The sequence below is a fragment of the Pipistrellus kuhlii genome, unplaced genomic scaffold, assembly GCF_014108245.1.
Source record: "Pipistrellus kuhlii isolate mPipKuh1 unplaced genomic scaffold, mPipKuh1.p scaffold_m20_p_3, whole genome shotgun sequence".
Classification (NCBI taxonomy): domain Eukaryota; kingdom Metazoa; phylum Chordata; class Mammalia; order Chiroptera; family Vespertilionidae; genus Pipistrellus; species Pipistrellus kuhlii.
The window spans coordinates 6834953-6857208 of record NW_023425529.1 but is presented as its reverse complement, the minus strand read 5'-3'; the positions used below and the strand labels follow the sequence as shown (position 1 = coordinate 6857208).

The 22256-nt window shown below is 40.5% G+C and overlaps 1 protein-coding gene across 8 annotated transcripts in view; it reads left to right on the top strand.

Moving 5' to 3' along the window:
• Positions 1–22256, top strand: part of RIC8B (RIC8 guanine nucleotide exchange factor B) — a 98608-nt gene that overhangs the window by 57078 nt on the left and 19274 nt on the right. For all 8 annotated transcript variants that reach the window (XR_004991352.2, XR_004991348.2, XR_004991346.2 and 5 more), the window contains exons 7-8: positions 93–237; positions 16126–16270. Coding sequence is in view for 3 of the 8 variants with exons in the window: in XM_045587555.1 (XP_045443511.1) it covers positions 93–237; positions 16126–16270 (290 nt within the window). In the remaining 5 variants the exon portion in view is untranslated. The remainder of the gene's footprint in view (positions 1–92; positions 238–16125; positions 16271–22256) is intronic.

The following is a 22256-nucleotide window of genomic DNA, read 5'->3' as shown; positions in this document are numbered from 1 at the left end:
CAGTAGACAGTACAAGACTGATCAGTTTCATGGTGTCATCCTTTCTTGTTCTAGTACCCACAATTGATGATGGTTTTTTTTTATGCCATTAGGTTTTACCACCGCTGAGGGATGTAACAAATCGACCTGAAGTTGGCTCAACTGTGAGAAATAAGCTGGTGCGCCTCATGACACATGTTGACCTTGGAGTCAAACAAATTGCTGCTGAATTCCTTTTCGTCCTTTGCAAGGAGAGAGGTAGGTTAAATTCTCTTTGTCCTCTACTTGGTTATTTTTCTGAGGGAATTTGCAAAATTCTTCTGGCTATACCCTTCCACTCTTTTCAGAGATTACCTCTCCATCTGTTCTATTAGAGGCCTAAGAAGATATTAAATGTAATAATTTTAAAACATTTTATGTATGCTTCTGAATTCATTGAGACATGCAGATACACTTCCAAACACACTCACATTTACACTATCCTTAATCCAGACTTCTTAATCTTGATGAGCCAGGCATGACCTGGATCCATTATGAAAAAATCTGCTTAACTAATTCAGGTACTGCAATTTTGATACCAGACAAAGGCCTGAGTTAGTTCCTCTTTTTAATTTCCTTTGGAACTGAAATTACAGACTTCTTCACTAGCTTTTTGGTCAATAAATTGTTATAGAATGTAAGCTACATAATAGATTAGATCAGTGATTTTCAACCAATGTGCCAGGGCACACAAGAATTTTTAAAACATGCAATACCTAACTATTTAGTCAGGGGCATTGACTTCTTTTCCCTTAGATTGTCCAATAAAATAATTACAACAGCCAGCACAACAATAGCCATCTGCTGTGAATGAATCTGTCATATCGGCAAAAAATACATTTTTTTGGTGTGCCATAGAATTTTAGTAATTATGTGTGCTTTGAGCTGAAAAAAGGTTGAAAATTGCTGTGGTAATAGAAGTACAAAAAAAGCATAAGGTACAACCTTTACCCTTGAAACAGGGTAAGATAGAAGTAGAGAGAAATCCTGTATAATAAAAGCCTAATATGCTAAGTGTCATACTGCTTGACTGTTCAACCAGTCACTATGACACGCACTGACCTCCAGGGGGCAGAAGTTCCAACCGGTAGGTTACCTTGCTGCTGGAGTCCGGTCAATCAGGACAGGGCAAGATGGGCCAGACAGGACAAACCCTGGAGCCCTCCTACAGTCCCTCCCTGGCTACCAACCTCCCGTGGTACCTCACCAGCCAGCCACCAACTGGGACTGGGTGAGATGGGCTGGACATGCCCTCTAATGAATCTGTACACCAGACCTCTAGTTTTAAAATAACTACATAAAATAACTACACTATAATGTAATAATTACTATTTTATAAGTGTATATATAAAGTGATTATCTTTTGAGATACATCCGAAAGGTGTTTCCTAAAATTGTATGGTTTGTTTGCTCTGCAAAAGGCAAGTTCTCCAAATAAGGTACTTTCACTATTATTCTGATATTCTTACTTGTTTCTTCATCTCCTGGTTTATAAATGTACTAATGAAAAAGTCCCAACTAAGCAGATCTCATTTTCCACTCTTTTATAATACCCCAGTTTTTTTAGATAGATAATTTGAAGGTAGCAAACTTCACTCCTTTCAAAATCTTAAGTCAGTTGAATTCTTTTTTTTTCTTTATTCTAGCTTTATCAAGGTATAATTAACAGCTAAAATTGTATATATTTGAAGTACATAGCACAATGATTTGATATACATGTTCATTGTGAAATGACTACTACAGTCAGTTTATACCTACTACTCAAATAGTTTACTGTGTGTGTGTGTGTGTGTGTGTGTGTGTGTGTGGTGAGAACCTTAAGATTTACTCTCTTAGTACATTTCAAGTGTACAGTAACTATTAATTATGGTCACTGTACATTAGATCCCCAGAACTTACCATGCTATAACTGGAGGCTTATGCTCTTTGACCAGCATTTCCCTATTTCCCATAACCTCTACCCAACCCCCTGGTAACTACCATTGTATTCTGGCTCTGTGTTGTTTATATGCATATTTTGTTTTTGTTTTTTTAAATATTGTATATTTGCTCTTTGTTTATTTTTTATTGATTTTAGGGAGGGAGGGAGGTGGAGAGACAGACAGACATAGATCAGTTGCCTCCCGCATGTTCCCCTGCCTGGACTGAACCCAAAACCTAGGTATGTGCCATGGCTGGGAAGTAAACACAAGACCTTGTAGTGCATGGGACGATGCTCCAACCAACTGAGCCGCACTGGCCAGGGCTGTTGGTTTGTTTTTTAAGAGTTCACATATAAATGAGATCATATATTATGTGGTTTATTCATTTCACATCAAGTTCTCAAGGTTTACCCATGTTATCACAAATAGCAGGATTTCCTTTTTTGTCAAGGCTAAATAATATTACATTTTATATACATACTAGGAGCCCAGCACGTGAAATTGTGTGGCCCTGGTCACCCACCCACAACCCTGCCTTAACACTCGAACCTCCCCATGCAGAGCTCCAGTAAGCCTGGTCCAGCCCCCGACCCATATGGCCTTATTTGGCCACTTTAAGCCCCACCCTTAGCGCCTTCTCCGGGCACCTCCCCACTTCCATCCTGTCTCCTGAGCAACACAGCGGCTCTTTCCCATCATGGCACCAGAGGAGAACATGGAAGCTCGGCTTGCTGTGCTGTGTTCCTTCCCCTGGCAGGTGGGCAGTGGGGTGCTCTGAGTGCAAGTGATGGGTGGTGAAAGACTGGTGAGGGGGGCGCTACAGGCTCTCATCCCAGCCCTCCTTGGCACGGGATGGTCCTACCTCCTCCTGGTGCTTCCCCACTTCCGCCCCATCTCTGGATTAACACCACACGGTGCATGCAGGCAGCTTCATGCTGATAGGAGCTAATAAAGAGCTAATATGCTAATGGTCCAGTTATTACTCATTACAGTGTCCCAACCATTAGCATATTAGCTCTTTATTAGTAAAGATAGATATTTACCATATCTCCTTTATCCATTCATCTATCAGTGGCACTTAACTCATTTCCATATATTGGTTATCTATATATATAAAACCCTAATATGCAAATAGACTAAATGCAGAACAACTGGTCATTATGCTGTACACTGACTGCCAGGGGGTGTGCATGGAACTTGGCAGGCATCAGCCATGGTAGAATGGTGGAGTAGGTTATTAGGGGTGCCAGACCAAAGCAGGGCACCGGTCGTTATCATCAGAGCAAGCCTGTAATTGTTATTGAAAATTTTTTGATTCCACGTGCCATGGTCCTGCCTAGCCTTAACACATGCTATCAGCACCAGGGCCCTGATCACTCAGTGCCATCAGCAGGTGTGAGCAGTGGCTGCCAGCCCCCATCGCCCCTCAGGGCTTTTCCATCTCCCCTTGCTCCTAAGGAGTGATCAGGGCAGCAGCTCCTGCTTGCACCAGCTGATGGTGCTGGCCCCAGTCACTTAACACCATCAGCAGGTGTGAATGGGGCTTGCGCTGTTAGACTGTTAGCGCATGGGAGCAGCTGTGGCAGGAGCAGCAGCAGCAGCAGCAGGAGGCACCAGGTGCGGGTGCAGAGGATGTGCTGAGACTTGTCCCTATGCCTACTGCAGCCTCAAATTGCACAAATTCACGTACTGGGCCCCTACTTGTATATAATGCCGCAACAAACATGGAAATGCACATATCTCTCAGAGATACTGATTTCATTCCTTTGGAAATATACCCAGTAGTTGTACTGTTAGATCCTATAGTAGTTCTATTTTTAATTTTTTGAGAAATCTTCATACTGTCTTCCCTAGTGGCTGCACCAGCTTACATTTACAGCAACAGTGTACAAGAAATCCCTTTTCGCCACATCCTTTCAACACTTATTTCTTGTCCTATCTAATAAAAGCATAATATGCAAATTGACTGTACCTCCACTACACCCATCAGCCAATCAGGAGCATATGCAAATTAACCCAGTCAAGATGGCTGCAGCCACAGAGCGAACAGGAGGCTTGGGTCTCCCCAGCAATGGAGGAAGCCAAGCTTCCTGCACACCCTGGCTGGCCATAGATTCCACTCAAGGCTGCAAAGTTTCAATTATAGAAGATAAATAAATCCCAACAAAAATGGCTGTGGCCATGGAGCGAGCAGGAGGCTTGGATTTCCTGGCAATGGAGGAAGCCAAACTTCCAAATCCTGGCAATGGAGGAAGCCAAACTTCCTGGCCTGCCTGGCCTCCGCTCAAGGCTACAAAGTTTCAAATGTGGAAGATAAATAAATCCCAGATACCAAGGCCTCTGCTTGGGTCATCAGGGGAGGGGGGGCACATAACCAGCCTGCAAACGACCACAGGCCCCTCACCCAGGCCACCCCATGCCCCAAGGGGACCCCCATCCCGATCCAGGACACCCTTCAGGGCAAACCAGCCAGCCCCACCCATGCACCAGGCCTCTGTCCTATCTAATAAAAAGAGTAATATGCAAATTGACCATCACTGCAACACAAAAGATGGCTGCCCCTATGTGGTCAAAGATTCTGCCCCCATGTGGACACAAGATGGCCACCACAAGATGGCAAGCAGGGGAGGGACCAGGTCTGCAAGGGAGGGCAGTTGGGAGGCAATCAATCCTGCAGGGGAGAGCAGTTAAGGGTGACCAGGCCGGCAGGGGAGAGCAGTTGGGGGGGACCAGGCCTGCAGGGGAGGGCAGGTAGGGGTGACCAGGCCTGTAGGAGAGCAGTTAGGCATCAGGATGGTAGGGGAGTGATTAGGGGGTGATCAGGCTGACAGGCAGAAGGGGTTAGGGGCAATCAGGAAGATGGGCAGGTGAGCAGTTGGGAGCCAGTGGTCCTGGATTGTGGGAGGGATGTCCCAGATTGGAGAGGGTGCAGTTTGGGCTGAGGAACACCACCCCCCACTCCCTGTGCACGAATTTTGTGCACTGGGCCTCTCTTTTTTATAAAAGCCATCCTTACAGGTGTGAGGTGATCTGTCATTGTGGTTTTGATATGTATTTCCCTGATAATTAGGGATGTTGTGCACCTTTTCATGTGTTGCTGTCTTCCTTGAGACAATGCTTATTCATGTCTTTTGCCCACTTATAATTGAACTACAGTTAACCCTTGAACAACATGGAGGTTTAGGGGTGCTGACCCCATACACAGTTGAAAACTTTGACTCCCCAAAAACTTAACTACTAATAACTTACATGTAACTTTGACTCCCCAAAAACTTAACTACTAATAATTTACTGTTGAAAGAAACATAAACAGTCAATTAACATATACTTTGTAAAGTAAGCTAAAGGAAAAAAAGTTAAAGTAATAAGGAAGAGAAAATATATTTATAGTATTGTGTATAATTATTGAAAAATCTACATACAAATGGACACACACACACACAGTTCAAGCCTATATTATTCAATGGTCAACTTTATTCATTTATTTTCTATTGAGTTGTACCCATTGAATTCTTAAACTTCATTTCTGACTGATTGATCCAACCACTTCAGTTCCTATTAAGATGGTATATTAGCAACATAATCTGATCAATATCATAACAATGACAATAGCAGCTATGTTGAAGTATCTTGTGCCGAATGTCCTATGCCATAATTCTCATAAGGCCCCTCTAAGATAAATATTATTATTATTTCAGTGTTATAAAGGAGGTATCCTTGCATTTGAGAGCCTTTCAGTATCTTATTGATTACCTAGTTGCCTTCAACTGAAGCCCAAATTTGAGTATTATCATTCCATATTTCCTCGCATAATAATTATATTCCAACTACCGTGTTTCCCCAAAAATAAGACATCCTCCAAAAATAAGACCTACTTACAGGTTTCCTTCTGAGTGAAATATAAGGCATCCCCTGAAAATAAGGCCCCCCAGGCTCTGTCTCAGAATGAAAATAAATTTACCTTACTGTATACAGGTAATAAATTTCCTTTATTTTCATTTAACAATAAATGTGTACCGTATTCTTCTTCATGGAAAAATAAGACATCCCCTGAAAATAAGACCTAGCACATCTTTGGGAGCAAAAATTAATATAAGACACTATCTTATTTTCAGGGAAACAGGGTTTTATCATCAGCTCTTTTAAACAATTCATTTCTGTCAGACTTTGAAAAAATTAATATAGCATTTGGAATTAAATGCAGGTATAGTGTCTTATACATAAATTTCAAATATTGGCTGAATTGAATAAATTTTTCTGAAATCAGAAATTTCTTGTTTTTTAAAGTATAATTAAACACACACACTCTTATCTATTCATTAAAAAAGGTGTATCAAAATATACACCAAAATATTATCCATTGTTATCTGAGTAGTAGGATGACTGTTAACTTGCTTTTCAGTTCTCTGCTTTGTAATTTTTTTCCTACAATGAGCAAGCATTTCTTTTGTTACTTCTAAAAAAGTTATTAAATGAGGGAAAATAAAGTTTATTTCTTCTATAATTACATATCTAAGAACTTAAATTACATCTCTAAATATAATCGCCTTACTACTGACTTAGTGAATGTCATAGTGAATAATAGTATATGCATTTATAGAGGAGTTTGTTAATGGTTTTTCATTTGAAATGGTTCGCTTCATTCCCCCTTGGACCCAACATTTGTGTTTCATAGTCCTAATTTTGGGACCCAAACCAACACATATTAGGAAAATTGTATATTTTTCATTTGACCTCTAACAATCCATATATTTTCCTCTGCTTTTCCTTCTAGTTTGATTTTAAGTTTAGTAGATTTATTCTTCTGGAATAAAAACTTATTTAACAAATATTTTTTGAGCTAGACCTTGAGAATACAGAGGTATGTATACAAGATAAATAAGGTCTCTGCCCTCATTCATATTATTTACTTTGTTATCAAGGGTTATAACACAAATGCCTATAGTGCCAGGCTGGTAATAAAAGTAAGTCAAATGGAGTGGACTCAAGATAATAAACGAAAACTGACACTTAGCTCATTGCTGGGGAGATAGTGCGTTGGGACTGAGGGCAAGGGGGTGAGTAGGAGGCAGCTAGAAAGAGGACATTGCTGCTGTTTAGTTCCCACTGGTTATTACCATGGAGGAGCATGTAGTCAGTATTGCCAAATCTTATAGCTTTTCCAAGAGAGGCCAGGACTCTGAATTTTAAAATCTCCCAATATTTTAAATTCTGTCAACTAATTCCAATTTTAAAATCTGGTGCAAAAAAAAAGTTTGTAATCTACATTCAACTTATAAAAGTCATCAGATTTTGGAATTTGGGTTGTATTTAGAGACAGGAAATTAATGTTAAATAATTTATCACAGTGGCTGACCTCCCTCTTAAGGAATGAAATAAATGTTAAATAAGTTATCACAGTGGCTGACCTCCCTCTTAAGGATATTCAAAGCTGCTTGAAATTAAAGGTACTGTGATCCAGACTCAAAAGTCAGACCACTAAGTAGAGACAACAGGCAGCTGTCAAACTGGGTTAGGAACACAGAGACTGGATTAAGAAAGAAAACTGAAATAGCATGAAATACAAAGGGCAACATTTTATGGAAGACTGGGCACGGAAAGAACTATCCAAGTCTCTTCAGTACCCATCTGTGCCAGCTAACCTGAATCTCCCGCTGAGAGGGGCCCACCAATTAACCCGTGCTCATGACAAAACTAAACTTTCATCACCTGCTCTGCAAATTATATACTTTCTGAAGGGGCCTAAAGTTAGACGTAACATGGTTTAAGAAGAGAAAATATTTTTTTAAAACTCCCTGCCTTGGTGAGGTTTTCCCCCTTTTAACATATTTATTACTTCCCAGTATGTGCTAGGCATTGTGATAAGGGCTGAAATGCAGAGATAAATAAGGCTTGAAATCCCTCACCTTTACTAGTATGAACTTACTTTTGTCTCCTTCCTCTCAGAGGAATAGTGTCTCTCAGAGCCAAGCAGTCCTCCTTTCCTATTGGTCTTTTATTTTCCTGTCTTCTCAGAAGGCTTGCTCCGTCCGTTCTTACCCTCTATTCTTTTGTTTGTTTGTAACTCTCCCTGTATTTTCTTCAACCTAGATGCATCGTCACGTCTCAGCATCTTGAAAAATTCACCTGCTTTTCTTCTCAGTACCTAATACCCACTCAGGCTTCGCCTTGCTGCTAGTCAGGCTTCCCCTGCCATTCCTCCCCAGAGTCCATTGAAAATGCTCAGTCAGGTCACAAGTTAACTAACAAATTACACCACAGGTATTTTTTGTTCTTTATCTTTGCTGCATCTCTTTTAACAGTTGACACTGTTGACCACTCTGTTTCTGTGCTATCACACACTCCTGGATTTCTGTCTCTTCTTCTCAATCTCATTTGCTAACTCCTATCTTTGTCTACATTTTATTGCCACTGTTCTTTAGAGTTCTCTTCTGGCCCCTGAAGTGGTCACTCCCTTGACTTCTGCTTCAACCTATTTGCTGGGCATTCCCAAATCCAAGTATCACTTTATAAACTATTAAAGTAGTCATCTCTATCTGGTCATGTTTTCTTCTATTTATCTTCCACATGGCTAACAGAGGGGTTGTTCTAAAAATAGAAGTATGATCTTATCATTACTCCTTGTAAAAGTTTTAATGACTCCTTGTCGTCATCTGCATGGTAAAATCCAAAATTTCCCTCCATCCCTACATTCGTAATATATTCTTAATTGTATGAAGTTCTTCATTCTTTCCTGATTATACTGCACCATTTCTTGGCATATTTGCATGACTTGGCAGATGCTGTTTTGCATAGAATACCTTTCCCTGTCTTTGTTAGCTTAGTGAGCTTTCTTTATCCTTGAAGTGTATTAAGCATTATCTCTGAAAAGACATTTCTGATCATTCAAGAAAGATTTAATCATTCTCTGCCTTGTATAATTTTTACTTTTGTCTGTTTTTAATACTTCCTACATTTGCTATGTTGTAACTTTTTTATGTGTTGAACTTTCATTCTGGACAATATTTTCTTTACGTCAAAGATCATGTCTTCTTCGTCTTTGGATCCCTAGTATTAACAGGGTACTTTACAGATAGTAGGTACCCCAGGTTTTAACGAAAGAACAAACATTTGTGCTGTCTATGAATTTACTATGGTGGGCACAAGTAGGTTTATAGTTGTGAATACACAAAACAGTTTATTCTTGTATTAAACTGTTATTTTCCATATGAACAACTATAAACCTACTGTTACACCCCCCTGTACCTTGTCCTATGGATTTCTACATTAAAAGGAATGATTTCAATGCACTATTGTAAGCACCAGAAGAGAGGAATGTGTCAGGTTCTGTGACTGGGAAGAGAATGGTTGGTGGTGTGGAGAAAGTCAAAGGAAGTCTTCACAGAAGAGGACAGAGAAAGGGGCACTGCCTTGGTACACACAGAAAAGAAACTAGGTGCACTGATTGACAGTGTGTGTACAGTTAGAAGAGATGAGTTTGAAAAAGAAAGCAAAGACCTTAAAACGAACCTGCCGAAGCCGGTTTTGCTCAGTGGATAGAGCATCGACCTGTGGACTGAAGGGTCCCAGGTTTGATTCCGGTCAAGGGCATGTATTTTGGTTACAGGCACGTCCCCAGTGGGGGTGTGCAGGAGGCTGCCAGTCAATATTTCTCATCGATGTTTCTAGCTCTCTATCCCCCTCCCTTCCTCTCTGTAAAAAATCAATAAAATGTATTTTTTTTTAAATGAAGAACTGTTTGGCCCTGTTGTAAAACTTGAGCTTCAGCCTTTAGGGGAGAAATGAGAAGTTTCATCCAAGAAGGCAGTACTGTCACAGTTTTGCTTTACGAAAGTATAGCAGGTATTGTATGGAGGGATTGAGACTAGTAATAGGGAGAATAGTTAGAGGAAGCTAATAAAGGATTTCTAAAAGTATTTGGAAGGAAAGGATTATAAATTCTTTTCTGTGTAATAGAGAAGGAAGAAGGGCCTCTGGGTAGAATACGGCTCTGCCATTCTTTCTCCTTGATAAAAGGGCTAAACCTCATTTTCATGAGGAGTGTGATAAAACCCATGTTTGTGGAAGCAGCGATACCATGACTGCCAGGGCCGCTCTGATTTTGCAGTGTGCTGCTGTTTGCTTTCCTCTGTTCACAGTGCCCTCTAGCATCTTGATAACATAATGGTAAAATATTTCTTGCAACTTTCTGACTGAGTGCTATTTATTTCATTTTTGCAGCAGTTTCACCTAACTGTATGGGTGGTTACCATAACAAAGAATACATACTTGTGTGTTTCTTTTTCTTTTAAAGACTACCAGAATGTCTTTGCCTTTATCAGCTCACCTCACCACCCAAGTTCAGTCCATTTTCCTTTTTACTGCTTTCCCAATATAATATTAAATAGAATGTTATACAGTGTATTTCAAAGTAGACTAAAAAGTAGCTAGAAACACTCCATCAAATATAGTGGGGTAGGGCTTAGGAGCACCAACCATTGGTGCAGTTGAAAATCAGTGTATTACTTAAGCCCTTTAAATATGCAAATTCCCAACCAAGGACTGACATCACAAGGACAATGCTTCTTACTATAAGAATTATGTAGTCCATTTGTCTTCCCACCCCAGGCCCCATTTTAAGTATTTTATGCTATTAACAAAAGTTCATTTTATTTTAAAACTATTGGCTATAGCTTCATCTGCTTTGAAGACAAGGTGGGTCTTAAATTGTCTCTGTAACTGAAGCTGTCAGAGAGTTGGCATATGCTTGTTCCAGTGAATGAGCAGTAAACATTATTTTCATGAAAGTGCTAGGAAATTTTTCTATTGCCTGGCTTCCAGGAAGATAATCTGCATAAGAAAGCAGTTTTTTTTTTAGTGTTTTGTTTACTTCTTTTTAATCTATTTTGGACTTTGATAAACTCTGAAACTGTTTTCATCTTCAGCTATTGCAGGTGGTTACATTTTGTGTCTTTTTATTGTTATTTTGTTTTGGGGTATATTCATTTAAACCATTTATTCATATCTCAATTTAGACTTTCACAATTTCAGTGAATATTTCTTTTCTAGACCACTAAACATTGTTATTTGTTAAAAACAAGAATAACCATAAACCCTATCAAAAATGCATATAGTGAGAGTATGCCATGTGGGTTCAGATCTATGATCCTTTGACCTCAGTGATGTGTCAGTAAGGTCATGTCTGACTCTATGAATATTAAGAATACCTGTATATACTGTACATTCATTTTTCCTAATAACACATTAAGAATTCTTTAATTTCTCTAAACCACTTCATCTTGCAGAGGTACTAAATGCAAGAGAGAGCAGATCAGATGTATTCCAAGGGCTTTCAAGTTACATCACCATGATCTCTCATTAAATTGTAATATGATTTTATCGAGCACCCACTGAGAATTATTGCCAAAGAAACCATAGTTATCAGTAGGTTTTAAGGTAGCAAATCGTTGAAACTTAGAGTGTAAACTGCATTTAATCTACTTATATTATTAATACATGTTTCGTTTTGCATAAATTTCACCAGTTTGCGATATTCTTTGAAAGCAAGACTTCCTTTTATTTTTACTGTCAAGGGAGGTACCCTCTAGTTCAAGTATTTGAAAATTTATTGACCAACTCTCTCCTGGTTGGTCTATTCATTCTATTCACACCCTTCATAATTTCATACTCTTACACAGTTATCCTCTGTTCTTACCCACCTATTTCTCTATCCATTGCCCCTTTCTAGTTCCCAGAGTCATTTTCTTTTATTTTTTTAATATATTTTTATTGATTTTTCACAGAGAGGAAGGGAGAGGGATAGACAGTTAGAAACATCAATGAGAGATAGACATCGATCAGCTGCCTCCTTCTCACCCCCCACTAGAGATGTGCCTGCAACCAAGATACATGCCCTTGACCGGAATTGGACCCTTCAGTCCGCAGACCGACGCACTATCCACTGAGCCAAACCAGCTTTGGCCCCAGAGTCATTTTAATAGCTCTCCTCTGAAATCTTTTTTTTTTTTTTAATGTATTTTTATTGATTTTGGAAAGGGACAAAGAGACAGAAACATCAATGACCGGAGAATCACTGATTGGTTGCCTCTTCCACATCCCCCTACTTGGGATCAAAACCCGCAACCCGGGCATGTGCCCTTGACTAGAATCGAACCTAGGACCCTTCAGTCCACAGGCCAACGCTCTGTCCACTGAGTCAAACCAGCCAGGGCTCTCCTCTGAATTTTCTCCAGATTTATTTTATCTTTTTGAGTAAATGATCTGAATTACAGTGTATGATTTTACTGAGATCTTACACATGGATAGGATAGTGTTGTTTTGCTTCCTACAGTTGTCTTTAGTTGCTATTTTATTGAAAGCCTTAAGTTTTGCCAATTTTTATCATTTGATTGAATATTTTAGTGTTCACTTTCAAATTGAAGAAAAGAAAGTGCTTCTATATAAAGCTGCTAGTGATTGCTCAGTATCTCCATTAAAGGTGCTTAGAAATCATGCACACAAAATAAAACTACAATTCAAGGATTCCCTGAAAAAGTGTTACATGTCTGCTTCTCTTAGAGCAGTGATTCTTAACCTGTGGGTAGCTGCTGTAGAGCCTAAGACCATCGGAAAACACAGATATTTACATTACGATTCATAACAGTAGCGAAATTACAGTTATGAAGTAGCAACAAAAATAATTTTATGGTTGGGGGTCACCACAACATGAGGAACTGTTTTAAAGGGTCGTGGCATTAGAAAGGTTGAGAACCACTGTCTTAGAGATAATCACCTTACACTGGTGACAAGCAATGTACTACTTAGAGGGACCTGTGCCAAATGCTTTGTACAAATAAGCTTTGTTGGAGCTTATTTGTTTGGGTTGACTAAGATGATCAGTGATCATTTTACCTATATGACTAGGAAAATACTTTGTGCCCGACACTTTGCATGTGTTGACCTGTGAGGTAGATATTATTCCAGTTCTCCAGATGAGAAAACGGGTACAGAGCTGCAAAATAACGTACCCAGGGTGAACCAGCTAGTATGTGTTAATTATTGAAATCAGGCCAGTGTAATTCCCAAGCCTCCCTTCTCACTGGATTCTGTATGTTTTTATAGAATTGAACCTGGGACTTTTCAATGTGCACAAATTCGTGCACCAGGCCACTAGTCATATATAAAAAAACATACAGAATCCACTGAGAAGGGAGGCTCGGGAATTACACTGGCTCGATTTCAATAATGAACACATACTAGCTGGTTGATCCTTGGTATGTTATTTTGCAGCTCTGTACCCATTTTCTAATCTGGAGAATTGGAATAATATCTACCTCACAGGTCAACACATGCAAAGTGTCGGGCACAAAGTATTTTCCTAGTCATATAGGTAAAATGATCACTGATCATCTTAATCAACCCAAACAAATAAGCTCCAACAAAGCATTTGGCACAGGTCCCTCTAAGTTAGGGGTGTCGAACTCAATCAGAGAAGGGGCCAAAATCTAAAATCCAACCTAAATCGCAGGCCGAATGGTTTACTGAACAGTCATAAACTGTCATTGTGATGGAAACGCAGCGGAGTGCAGTGATGACAGTGCGGTGCGGGCCACATTGCAAGGCCTGGCGGGACGGATTTGGCCCGCGGGCCTTGTGTTTGACACATGTGCTCTAAGTAATACATTTCTTGTTACCAGTATATGCTAAGGCCGCTCAACCACTGGCTATGATGTGCACTGACCACCAGGGGCCAGATGCTCCAACTGGTAGGTTAGCTTGCTGCTGGAATCCGTCCAATCAGAACTGAGAAAGACGGGCTAGACATGCCCTGGAGCCCTCCCTGCGGTCCTTCCATGGCTGGCCAACCTCCCATGTCCCTCCCTGGCCCTGATCGTGCATGTGGGGTCCCTCGGCCTGGGCTGCACCCTCTCACAATCCGGGACCCCTTGGGGAATGTTGGAGAGCTGGATTCGGTCTGACGGCAGAACGACTGGTCACTATGACACGCACTGACCACCAGAGGGCAGACGCTCAATGCCGGAGCTTCCCCCTGGTGGTCAGTGCCCTCCCACAGGGGGAGCTCCACTCAGCCAGAAGCCACTCACCCTTTCTCTATAATAGAAGTATCAATCAAATTCACAATCGACAGTGACAGATCAAAACACACAGCTGCGATTGGTGCCAGTGAGAGCTGTATATGTATTGCACATGCGTGAATTAACTTAGCCTTTTATGTATATACTTGAGGCTTGGTGCCCAAAATTCGTGCACTCGGGGGAGGTCCCTCAGTCTGGCCTGTGCCCTCATGCAGTCCAGAAGCCCTTGGGGGATGTCCAACAGCTTAGGAGTGACATCCTTAGTGATGCCGCAGAGGTGGGAGAAGCTCCTGCCACTGCCACTGCACTCACCAGCTGTGAGCCTGGCTTCTGGCTGAATGGAGCTCCCTCTGTGGGAGGGCACTGACCACCAGGGGGAAGCTCCGGCATTGAGCGTCTGCCCTCTGGTGGTCAGTGCGTGTCATAGTGACCAGTCGTTCTGCCGTCAGACCGAATCCAGCTCTCCAACATTCCCCAAGGGGTCCCGGATTGTGAAAGGGTGCAGCCCATGCCGAGGGACCCCACATGTACGATCAGGGCCAGGGAAGGACATGGGAGGTTGGCCAGCCATGGAAGGACCGCAGGGAGGGCTCCAGGGCATGTCTAGCCCGTCTTTCTCAGTTCTGATTGGACGGATTCCAGCAGCAAGCTAACCTACCAGTTGGAGCGTCTGGCCCCTGGTGGTCAGTGCACATCATAGCCAGTGGTTGAGCGGCCTTAGCATATTACACTTTGATTGACTGAATGGATGACCAGACACTTAGCATATTAGGCTTTTGTTATATAGAATAGGATAAGATAAACTTGCTTAATTAGACCTGCTTTCTGATTTAGCTAAACTTTTTCCAGCCAAGTGAAGCACCCCATCTTCTCTTTCAGGTAATTGTCAGCCACACAGCAGTAAATATCAACACAAAGCAGATTATTATTGTAAATCACGCAGGAAGAACAAAGGGTAAAATATTTACCCGCAGCAGTGTTTGACTATTCTGCGCAGTGAGAAAACCTAAAGTTATTTTCAAGGTCCATCATTTCTTATTTCTTTTAGTCGGGTTGTTTCTAAGCTTTCTAAATCTCCATTTTATGGCTAATGAAAAAAGAATAGGATTCCACTGAGTCTCCTATCTGCCTGCTCCAGGACTTCTGTGAGGCTCAAATGAGATGAGACATGGGAAAATGCTTCACAGACATTTGGTTAAAGTGTGAAATGTTTCCACCTGGCTATAAAGCAAGTCGTGTTCCTGGGCTGAAGAAACTACAGGTAAACTAGTCACTAGGGAGAGGAAGCCAGGCGTTGCTATGTGACGTCACTTCCGAGTACCCACAGTGACTGTTTTCAGGCTGGATTGGCTTGTGGCCACATTTTGTGCCATGGGGGTCTTGCCAGCATTGGCTACAATTTGGTGAGGTATCATTCCTGTGTGTTGGTGGGGCCTGTGTCCCACTTGGGGGAAGCTGAGAGTTGGTTTATAGGTGCAGGTCCGTGGTGCCAGCCAGTGCACATCATGGCAGCTCCAAGTGTTGAGCATCTGCTCCCTGGTGGTCAGTGTGCGTCATACCAACCGGTTTGACAGTCAGATACTTAGTATATTAACCTTTTATGTATATAGATTGCTGACTTTTTTTAAAAAGCAGTAACTTAGCCCATTCTATTTGCTAATATCCTTAAGTTTTCTTATTTTCTTTCCCTCCAGTTCCTACAAAGGGTGTAAGAAAAATTTTACATGATGTGCAATATTGGTAAAATGCCAGTAACTCATTTCTAATCATCATTTCTCTAAAACTGGATAAAGAAATAAGATTTGAGAACAAAAACTTAAAACTGCACCCTTACCAATGCCCTGGTGGTCAGAGAGGCCCACTTCTGCAACAAAGTATATTCAAATCAGCTGTTTGAATTTCAGAAACCTGAAAAAAGATTGGTCCTCAGAGCACATAGGAGAGTTTGTAGGTAGCTCAGTGTAACCACTACCCACCACACTTTGAAAAATTCTCCGTTTTAAGCTTTACCATCGTAGCCTTTATCTCCAGCGTCCCTGTGTTGGTGAGTAGTCAGTGATGCTAGTGCACCCCCGAGGATTCCTGTCTAAAAACCTGTTCTGTTTTTGCAGTGGATAGCCTGCTGAAATACACTGGCTATGGGAACGCTGCGGGACTGTTGGCGGCCAGGGGCCTCTTGACTGGAGGAAGAGGAGATAATTGGTACTCAGAGGACGAGGACACAGACACTGAAGAATACAAAAATGCAAAACCAAAGTATAGTATCAAGTTTCTTTTCACCTACTTCTGTGCCTTTGAGTTATTTGGCTTTCACTTCCTTTGTCTCTCATTTTCCAAGTGTGTTTTTTTTTTCTTTTGTGGATTTGGGAACTTTCCATTTAATAGTGTTTTCAGAGGCAGTTTCATTGCTCATGCCTTAGAGCAGTGGTCGCCAACCTTTCAGACCTCACAGACCACCAGTGGTCCATGGACCACCGATTGGTGACCGCTGCCTTACAGGGTATCTTCAAGTGATTGAGGAAGGATAATAATTGCAAGGAATATTGTGCTGCATGATTATTTTCGACATGCTCTCATAAGAGAGATGGTGCTTTTATGTATCTACCATCATATATTTTTAAAGTATTGTTGCTTCCTTTCCATAGGTTGAGATTTTAGAAGGTATAACCAAGACTGAGTATTTAGGTTAGTTATTTGATACTTCATTCTTTCTCAGAAAGCTAAATGTAGGTTCCATACATTCTGATCTTTCCTCTTGCATAAAAGCCTTTATGAGCCAATAAAGCAACAAGGCACATTACTAGCAAAAGTAAAGAACTTCGGCTCCACGGTAAATTTTACTCAAACATTGAGGGAATTACCTCTGAGCAGATGCATTAGTGCTCTGTATAGAGATTCAAGTCCTCCCTGAGTCAGTGCTTAAAAATGAGACACTAATTCCTCTGTCGCAGACAAACCTCCTCTACTTCCTTGCCTTCCCTCGCCATCCTTTTCATCTTCTCATCTCCCATTCCAGGTAGGTTCCTAAGTTCCTAAGTTGTTTGAGCTCAGTTTCTTGGTTTTTATTACTGAATATTAAAAGGGTAACTGCCTTTTGGCATCATTGATGTTGACATGCTATGTTTTCTACTGATAGTCTTCTAGAGTGTGATGTGGGTCACGTTGTATTTGGTCAAAGATGAAAATCATTATCTGCAAAATTAGCCGCTCCCCCCCACCCCCCCCCCCGCCCCTATGTACATTTTATATCCTATTGACATTAAGGTAATGGAGTATGAGAAGGTATAAGATTATGCCTTAATTGGGAATTTTATTGCCCATATTCTCAGCAAATTGGTCTGAGCAGGTAACATTACTTTTATTTATTTATTTTTTAAATATATTTTATTGATTTTTTACAGAGAGGGATAGAGAGTTAGAAACATCGTTGAGAGAGAAACATCCATCGGCTGCCTCTTGCACACCCCCTACTGGGGATGTGCCTGCTACCAAGGTACATGCCCTTGACCAGAATCGAACCCGGGACCTTTCAGTCTGCAGGCTGACGCTCTATCCACTGAGCCAAACCGGTTTCAGCTGAGCAGGTAACATTACTTTTAGCAACTCAGTGTTATCAGCCTCAGCAGGATCTTATAGAGTATATCCCCTCACCCCCAACAAAAGCTTTTGGAGGAAATGCTAGCAGTAAGTTCTTAAGATTGCTACCATTTAGATGTTATGAATTGGTTATCTCTATCAAGTATTTGAAGACAAGATAGAGAAATCATACTTTAATATTTTTCTTATTATATATAACTTAATTATAATGTAGTCTTGCTCATCCTTGTTTTTTTCCATTCCATAAATTATATTTCCATAACAGTTTAATGTTTTATATTTCTCCATTTGAAACATTAAAATATACCAGTGGAGAAGTCTCATATTAAAGGAAGAGAGAAATTACATTAGGCATTCTTTGTGCCCCAGGGATGTGGACTCAGTCAACTTAGACAACTCTTGAGTACTTGTGGACGGTCAGTATTGTTGCAACTCAATGTGTATTGTTGCTTTTGTTTGGTAGATAACTTCTGGAATGGTAATGGCCTTGTATCTAGCAAGCACCAGAATGCTACTGTAACAAGAAAGAGTTCAGAGAAAATACAAGAACACTGGGTCTCTTCCAGTGGTGTGGGAAATAGACATGCTAGATTTCAGAAGAACATTGTTCGTTTAAATCAAAGACCATGAGGTTTGCTATTGTTGTTGTCTTCCGCCATAGGAGATTCTGTACTAGTTCTTGGAACTTACATCCCTAATCTTTAGCCTTTGGACCTGGCCTACGTTGTTAATAGGAATGGTGTCTTACGGTCAGAGTAGTCACGATTGTGAAATTTTGTGTTTCTTAAAGATTACTCATCACAAGTATGGGTTTCCTGTCTGTTTTTGTTTTTTCTTGTATCTTTCCTAATTTTAGGTGAAACAGCGTAGGGGGCTGTTTAGTTTATTAAAATACTTTAACTAGATGGTCTTTGTGGAAGTAGTAGTGAATAAGTACTTTCCAAGTGAGATAGTCCTTTGTGCTCTATGCCGTGATCCACAGAGCCTGAACTTTTTCCCTGAAAACTTTTATCAATTTAGTGGAACTTATAAAATTTGACAGGATTGCTTGGATCAGAGTCTAGGTTTCTTATGATACATTTATTCACAAGAGTTGCTAGTATTGGCAAAAGCAGAGAAATTACCCCTCATCCAGTTGGCCCTTATCCCATTGTAAAAAAATGTAAGTGGATTCTGATTAATGCACCAAGGTAACCTGTAATCCTTCAGTGGAATCTCAAACCAAGAATTGTATGAAGCTTACATTCAGGCTGTGGGAGACAGTTATTATCACAACAGTCCTTTTTGTGTCAAAATAAATGTATTTAATGGACTGGAAATGGCTTTCTGTAATTAGCACACTTAGACAGGATACACTCATTCAATCAAGTTACATGCCACACAGATTTTTGATGTATGTTTAGCCATGTTTGTTAAAAGGTTTCATATAAACTTTGGTATTGTATCGAAGAGAAACCAAATCTCTAAATTCTAATTTTACACCTGTTTCTTTTATGCCTCTGAGCTGAGCATGGAGGCTCCTAAACTGTCTTATGTAATATAACTGACTGACATGGTGTATACATAACTGCAAACATCAGTCACAAGATGTGTATCTAATGACATTTTGCTTATTGTAGGCCAGTGACTTTCAGGGTGGTTAGGGGCCTCGAGGTCCAAAGAGGTGTCTTTAAAGAACTTCTGTACATAAGAGGAGAAGGATGGGAAGGCCAGAGTGGGCAGAACTTTAAAATACCTCCTTACGCTTTTAATACCCCCACTAATTCAGATCACATTCAGAAGCTTAAAATCATTATACCAACCTACTTGGGTATTGCCTTCTTGACTATATTTCTCTCAGCCATAGCTCTGTCAGCATCTGTTGACAGTTTTTTAGCAAAAAAGAATTTTTTTCTTTTATTTGTCAAGGTTTATTATGTTACGTGAAGTCAGATCCCATATAAATGTCTCCTTATATTGGGGCTATCCATGAAAGATCTTTGTTTTTAATATTTATTCAAGTAAATGAGCCAGAAATCAGGACTTGAAGATTTTCCCTTTGGCCTAGTTTGGGCTGTGATGGTATAGTTAGATAAGATAGGATTTATCTACCATTTCTAGGAAGTAGAATTTGCTTACTGTGTAAGTGGTCATGAAATACAATCTAAGTTCAGATCTAGAACAGTGGTCACCAGCCAGTAGTTCTCAGACCATTGGTGCTCCGAGACTGCTGCTCTGGAAGGTCAGAATTGAGAATAACTCACTGCCGCTTCTGCATTACACTGGGCTCTGTAACTTTACCAGCTTTTGAGATATTTGCAACCCTACCAGTTTTGTACTTTCTATTTATTTTATTTTATTTTTGTGTTATAATTTGGGTAAATGGCCAGCAAGAGGTCAGTTGTGTTAGATGACTAGTGCTGTTCCACATTTCATTTCCTATAGATTTACAACCATAGTTTCTCTATCCTTTATAATAAAGGTTATCAGTCTTAATCCAAAACACTCAACATAGGAAACACTAAGAAGCACTATAATTTAAATAGACATTTTGGAGGTTTTTTTTTAACAATATGATATCTCTATATATACATATATGTATTCAGTGTATTTATTTGTATGGTTGCTACACGATAGACACTTAGTAAATATTTGGTAAATAGTGAAAGAGTGACAACACACACCCTAGTTCTTTGCACTGCTAATTGACTGCAAAAACTTGGATTAAGATGTTTCATAATTTACCATCTTGTTTATTGTAGAATCACTGTTAATATTTTTATGGTAATTCTCAAGCCACTTGAGACATTTTCAGCCATTAACTAATGTCTCTATCTGAATATATGTATAGGAAATTGCTCCAAATACATAATTGTTGCATGGCTTCTTTAGTTAATGAAGATTGCACAGGCCCCTCTTGGGTGATGATTTAATTGAACAGAGTAAGCTTACTACATCATCCAAGGCCTTCTGGCTTGCTTATTTCTTAGCAAGTGGCTCACTTATGCTAATAATAATAGCTGTTATGTATTGAGTGTCTAATATGTGCAGGTACTGTTCTAAGAACTTTCTGATATTATCTCATTTAACTGTCATAGTAACCCTTTGGGATAGAGTTCTCCCCAGTTTACAGAAGAGGACACTAAAGCTCAGTGATGTCAAGTACTTGTGTAGAGCACATAATTCATGAGTTATCGAAGCTTATGGTGTGTGTTTTTTTTGGGGGGGGGCGAGTGTGGTTGAGGTAGGCAAAGCAAGTTTTATTGTGCTCTTCACTTTGCCTTCTTATTTGAGGGGTAAAATATACATGCTATAAAATTCACCATTTTAGGAACCATATATAGGTGAAATCATATACAATATTTATCCTTTTTTGACTAATTTCACTTAGAATAATCTCTTTAAGATTCATCTGTATTACTGCCTGGGTCAAAGTTTCCATCCTTCTTAAGGCTGAATGACATTCCATTTGTATGTACCACATTTTATTTAACCATTCTTCTGTCAGTGAAGACTTAAATTGTGTCCATCTTTTGGCTATCGTCCTATCTAACAAAGGGGGAATATGCTAATTGACCATTACACCCTCAAAGATGGCAGCGCCCACAGCCAATAAGGAGGGAATATGCTAATTGACTGTCACGCCCTCAAAGATGGTGGCCTCCACAGCCACAAGATAGTGATGTCCAGTCCCCTCAGCCCCACTGGGGATGCAGGCATGTGGCACATCCAGGCCTGCCTGCCACTAGGTGGGTCTGGCTGCTCCATGCACCTGCCCCAGTCCCCTCAGCCCCCCAGCCACCCAGGGCCAGCCCGAGGCACAGGCAAGCCTCAGTTGTCAGTTGCCCAGCCGCCCAGGGCCATCCGAGGCTCAGGTAACGAGGGCCGGCCGAGACTTGCGATGCCAGTAGTGGCAGCAGCAGAGGTGTAATGGGGGCGTTGTCTCCCACCCCTGAGGGCTCCTGGACTGTGAGGTGCCTTTTCCTAAAACCCTGATTCTTTCCCAGAGATTGCAAATTGTAAGCTCATAGGTTAGATTTAGATTATAGGTAGGTTATGCTTGACTTCCCCATGTTGCATTGGTAGTTTGGGTTGTGTGTGTGTGTGTGTGTGTGTGTGTGTGTGTGTGTGTGTGGTTGTTGTTGTTGTTGTTGTTGTTTTTAACTTTATATAGTACTGCTTAAAATTATTACTTGCCATAATGTAGAATTGAGATATTTCATGTGAAAATTTGGATTTTCAGCTCCTTTTTAAAAAGTGGAAGTTTCTGATAACATTCTTGCATGGCAATGGAGTTGGTACAGTTCCCTTCATACCAGGCCTAAGTTTCCTTGGTTTGACAGCATATCCTTTCTGCTCATCTTACCTGCCTGGCTCTGTAGGGGTTGAGCTTTATAGCTCATTCTTCAGCAACAATGCTTTGAGTAAAATTTAACCCACACTTTTTAGAGACTGAAGTTAACTTTCATGTAGCTCAGGGAATTTTTAATGGGTCTTTTTTGCTAAGTGACCTAGTGCTATTGATGACCAAATGTAACAATTTTAAGAACAAGCAAAAGACTTGAAATATATTTCAACTTTTATGCATATGTTTATTATTTGTTCATACTTTTTAGTATGCCTTAATAATTTCATCTCCCGGCCCATATAACTGTGGTCAGTTCAT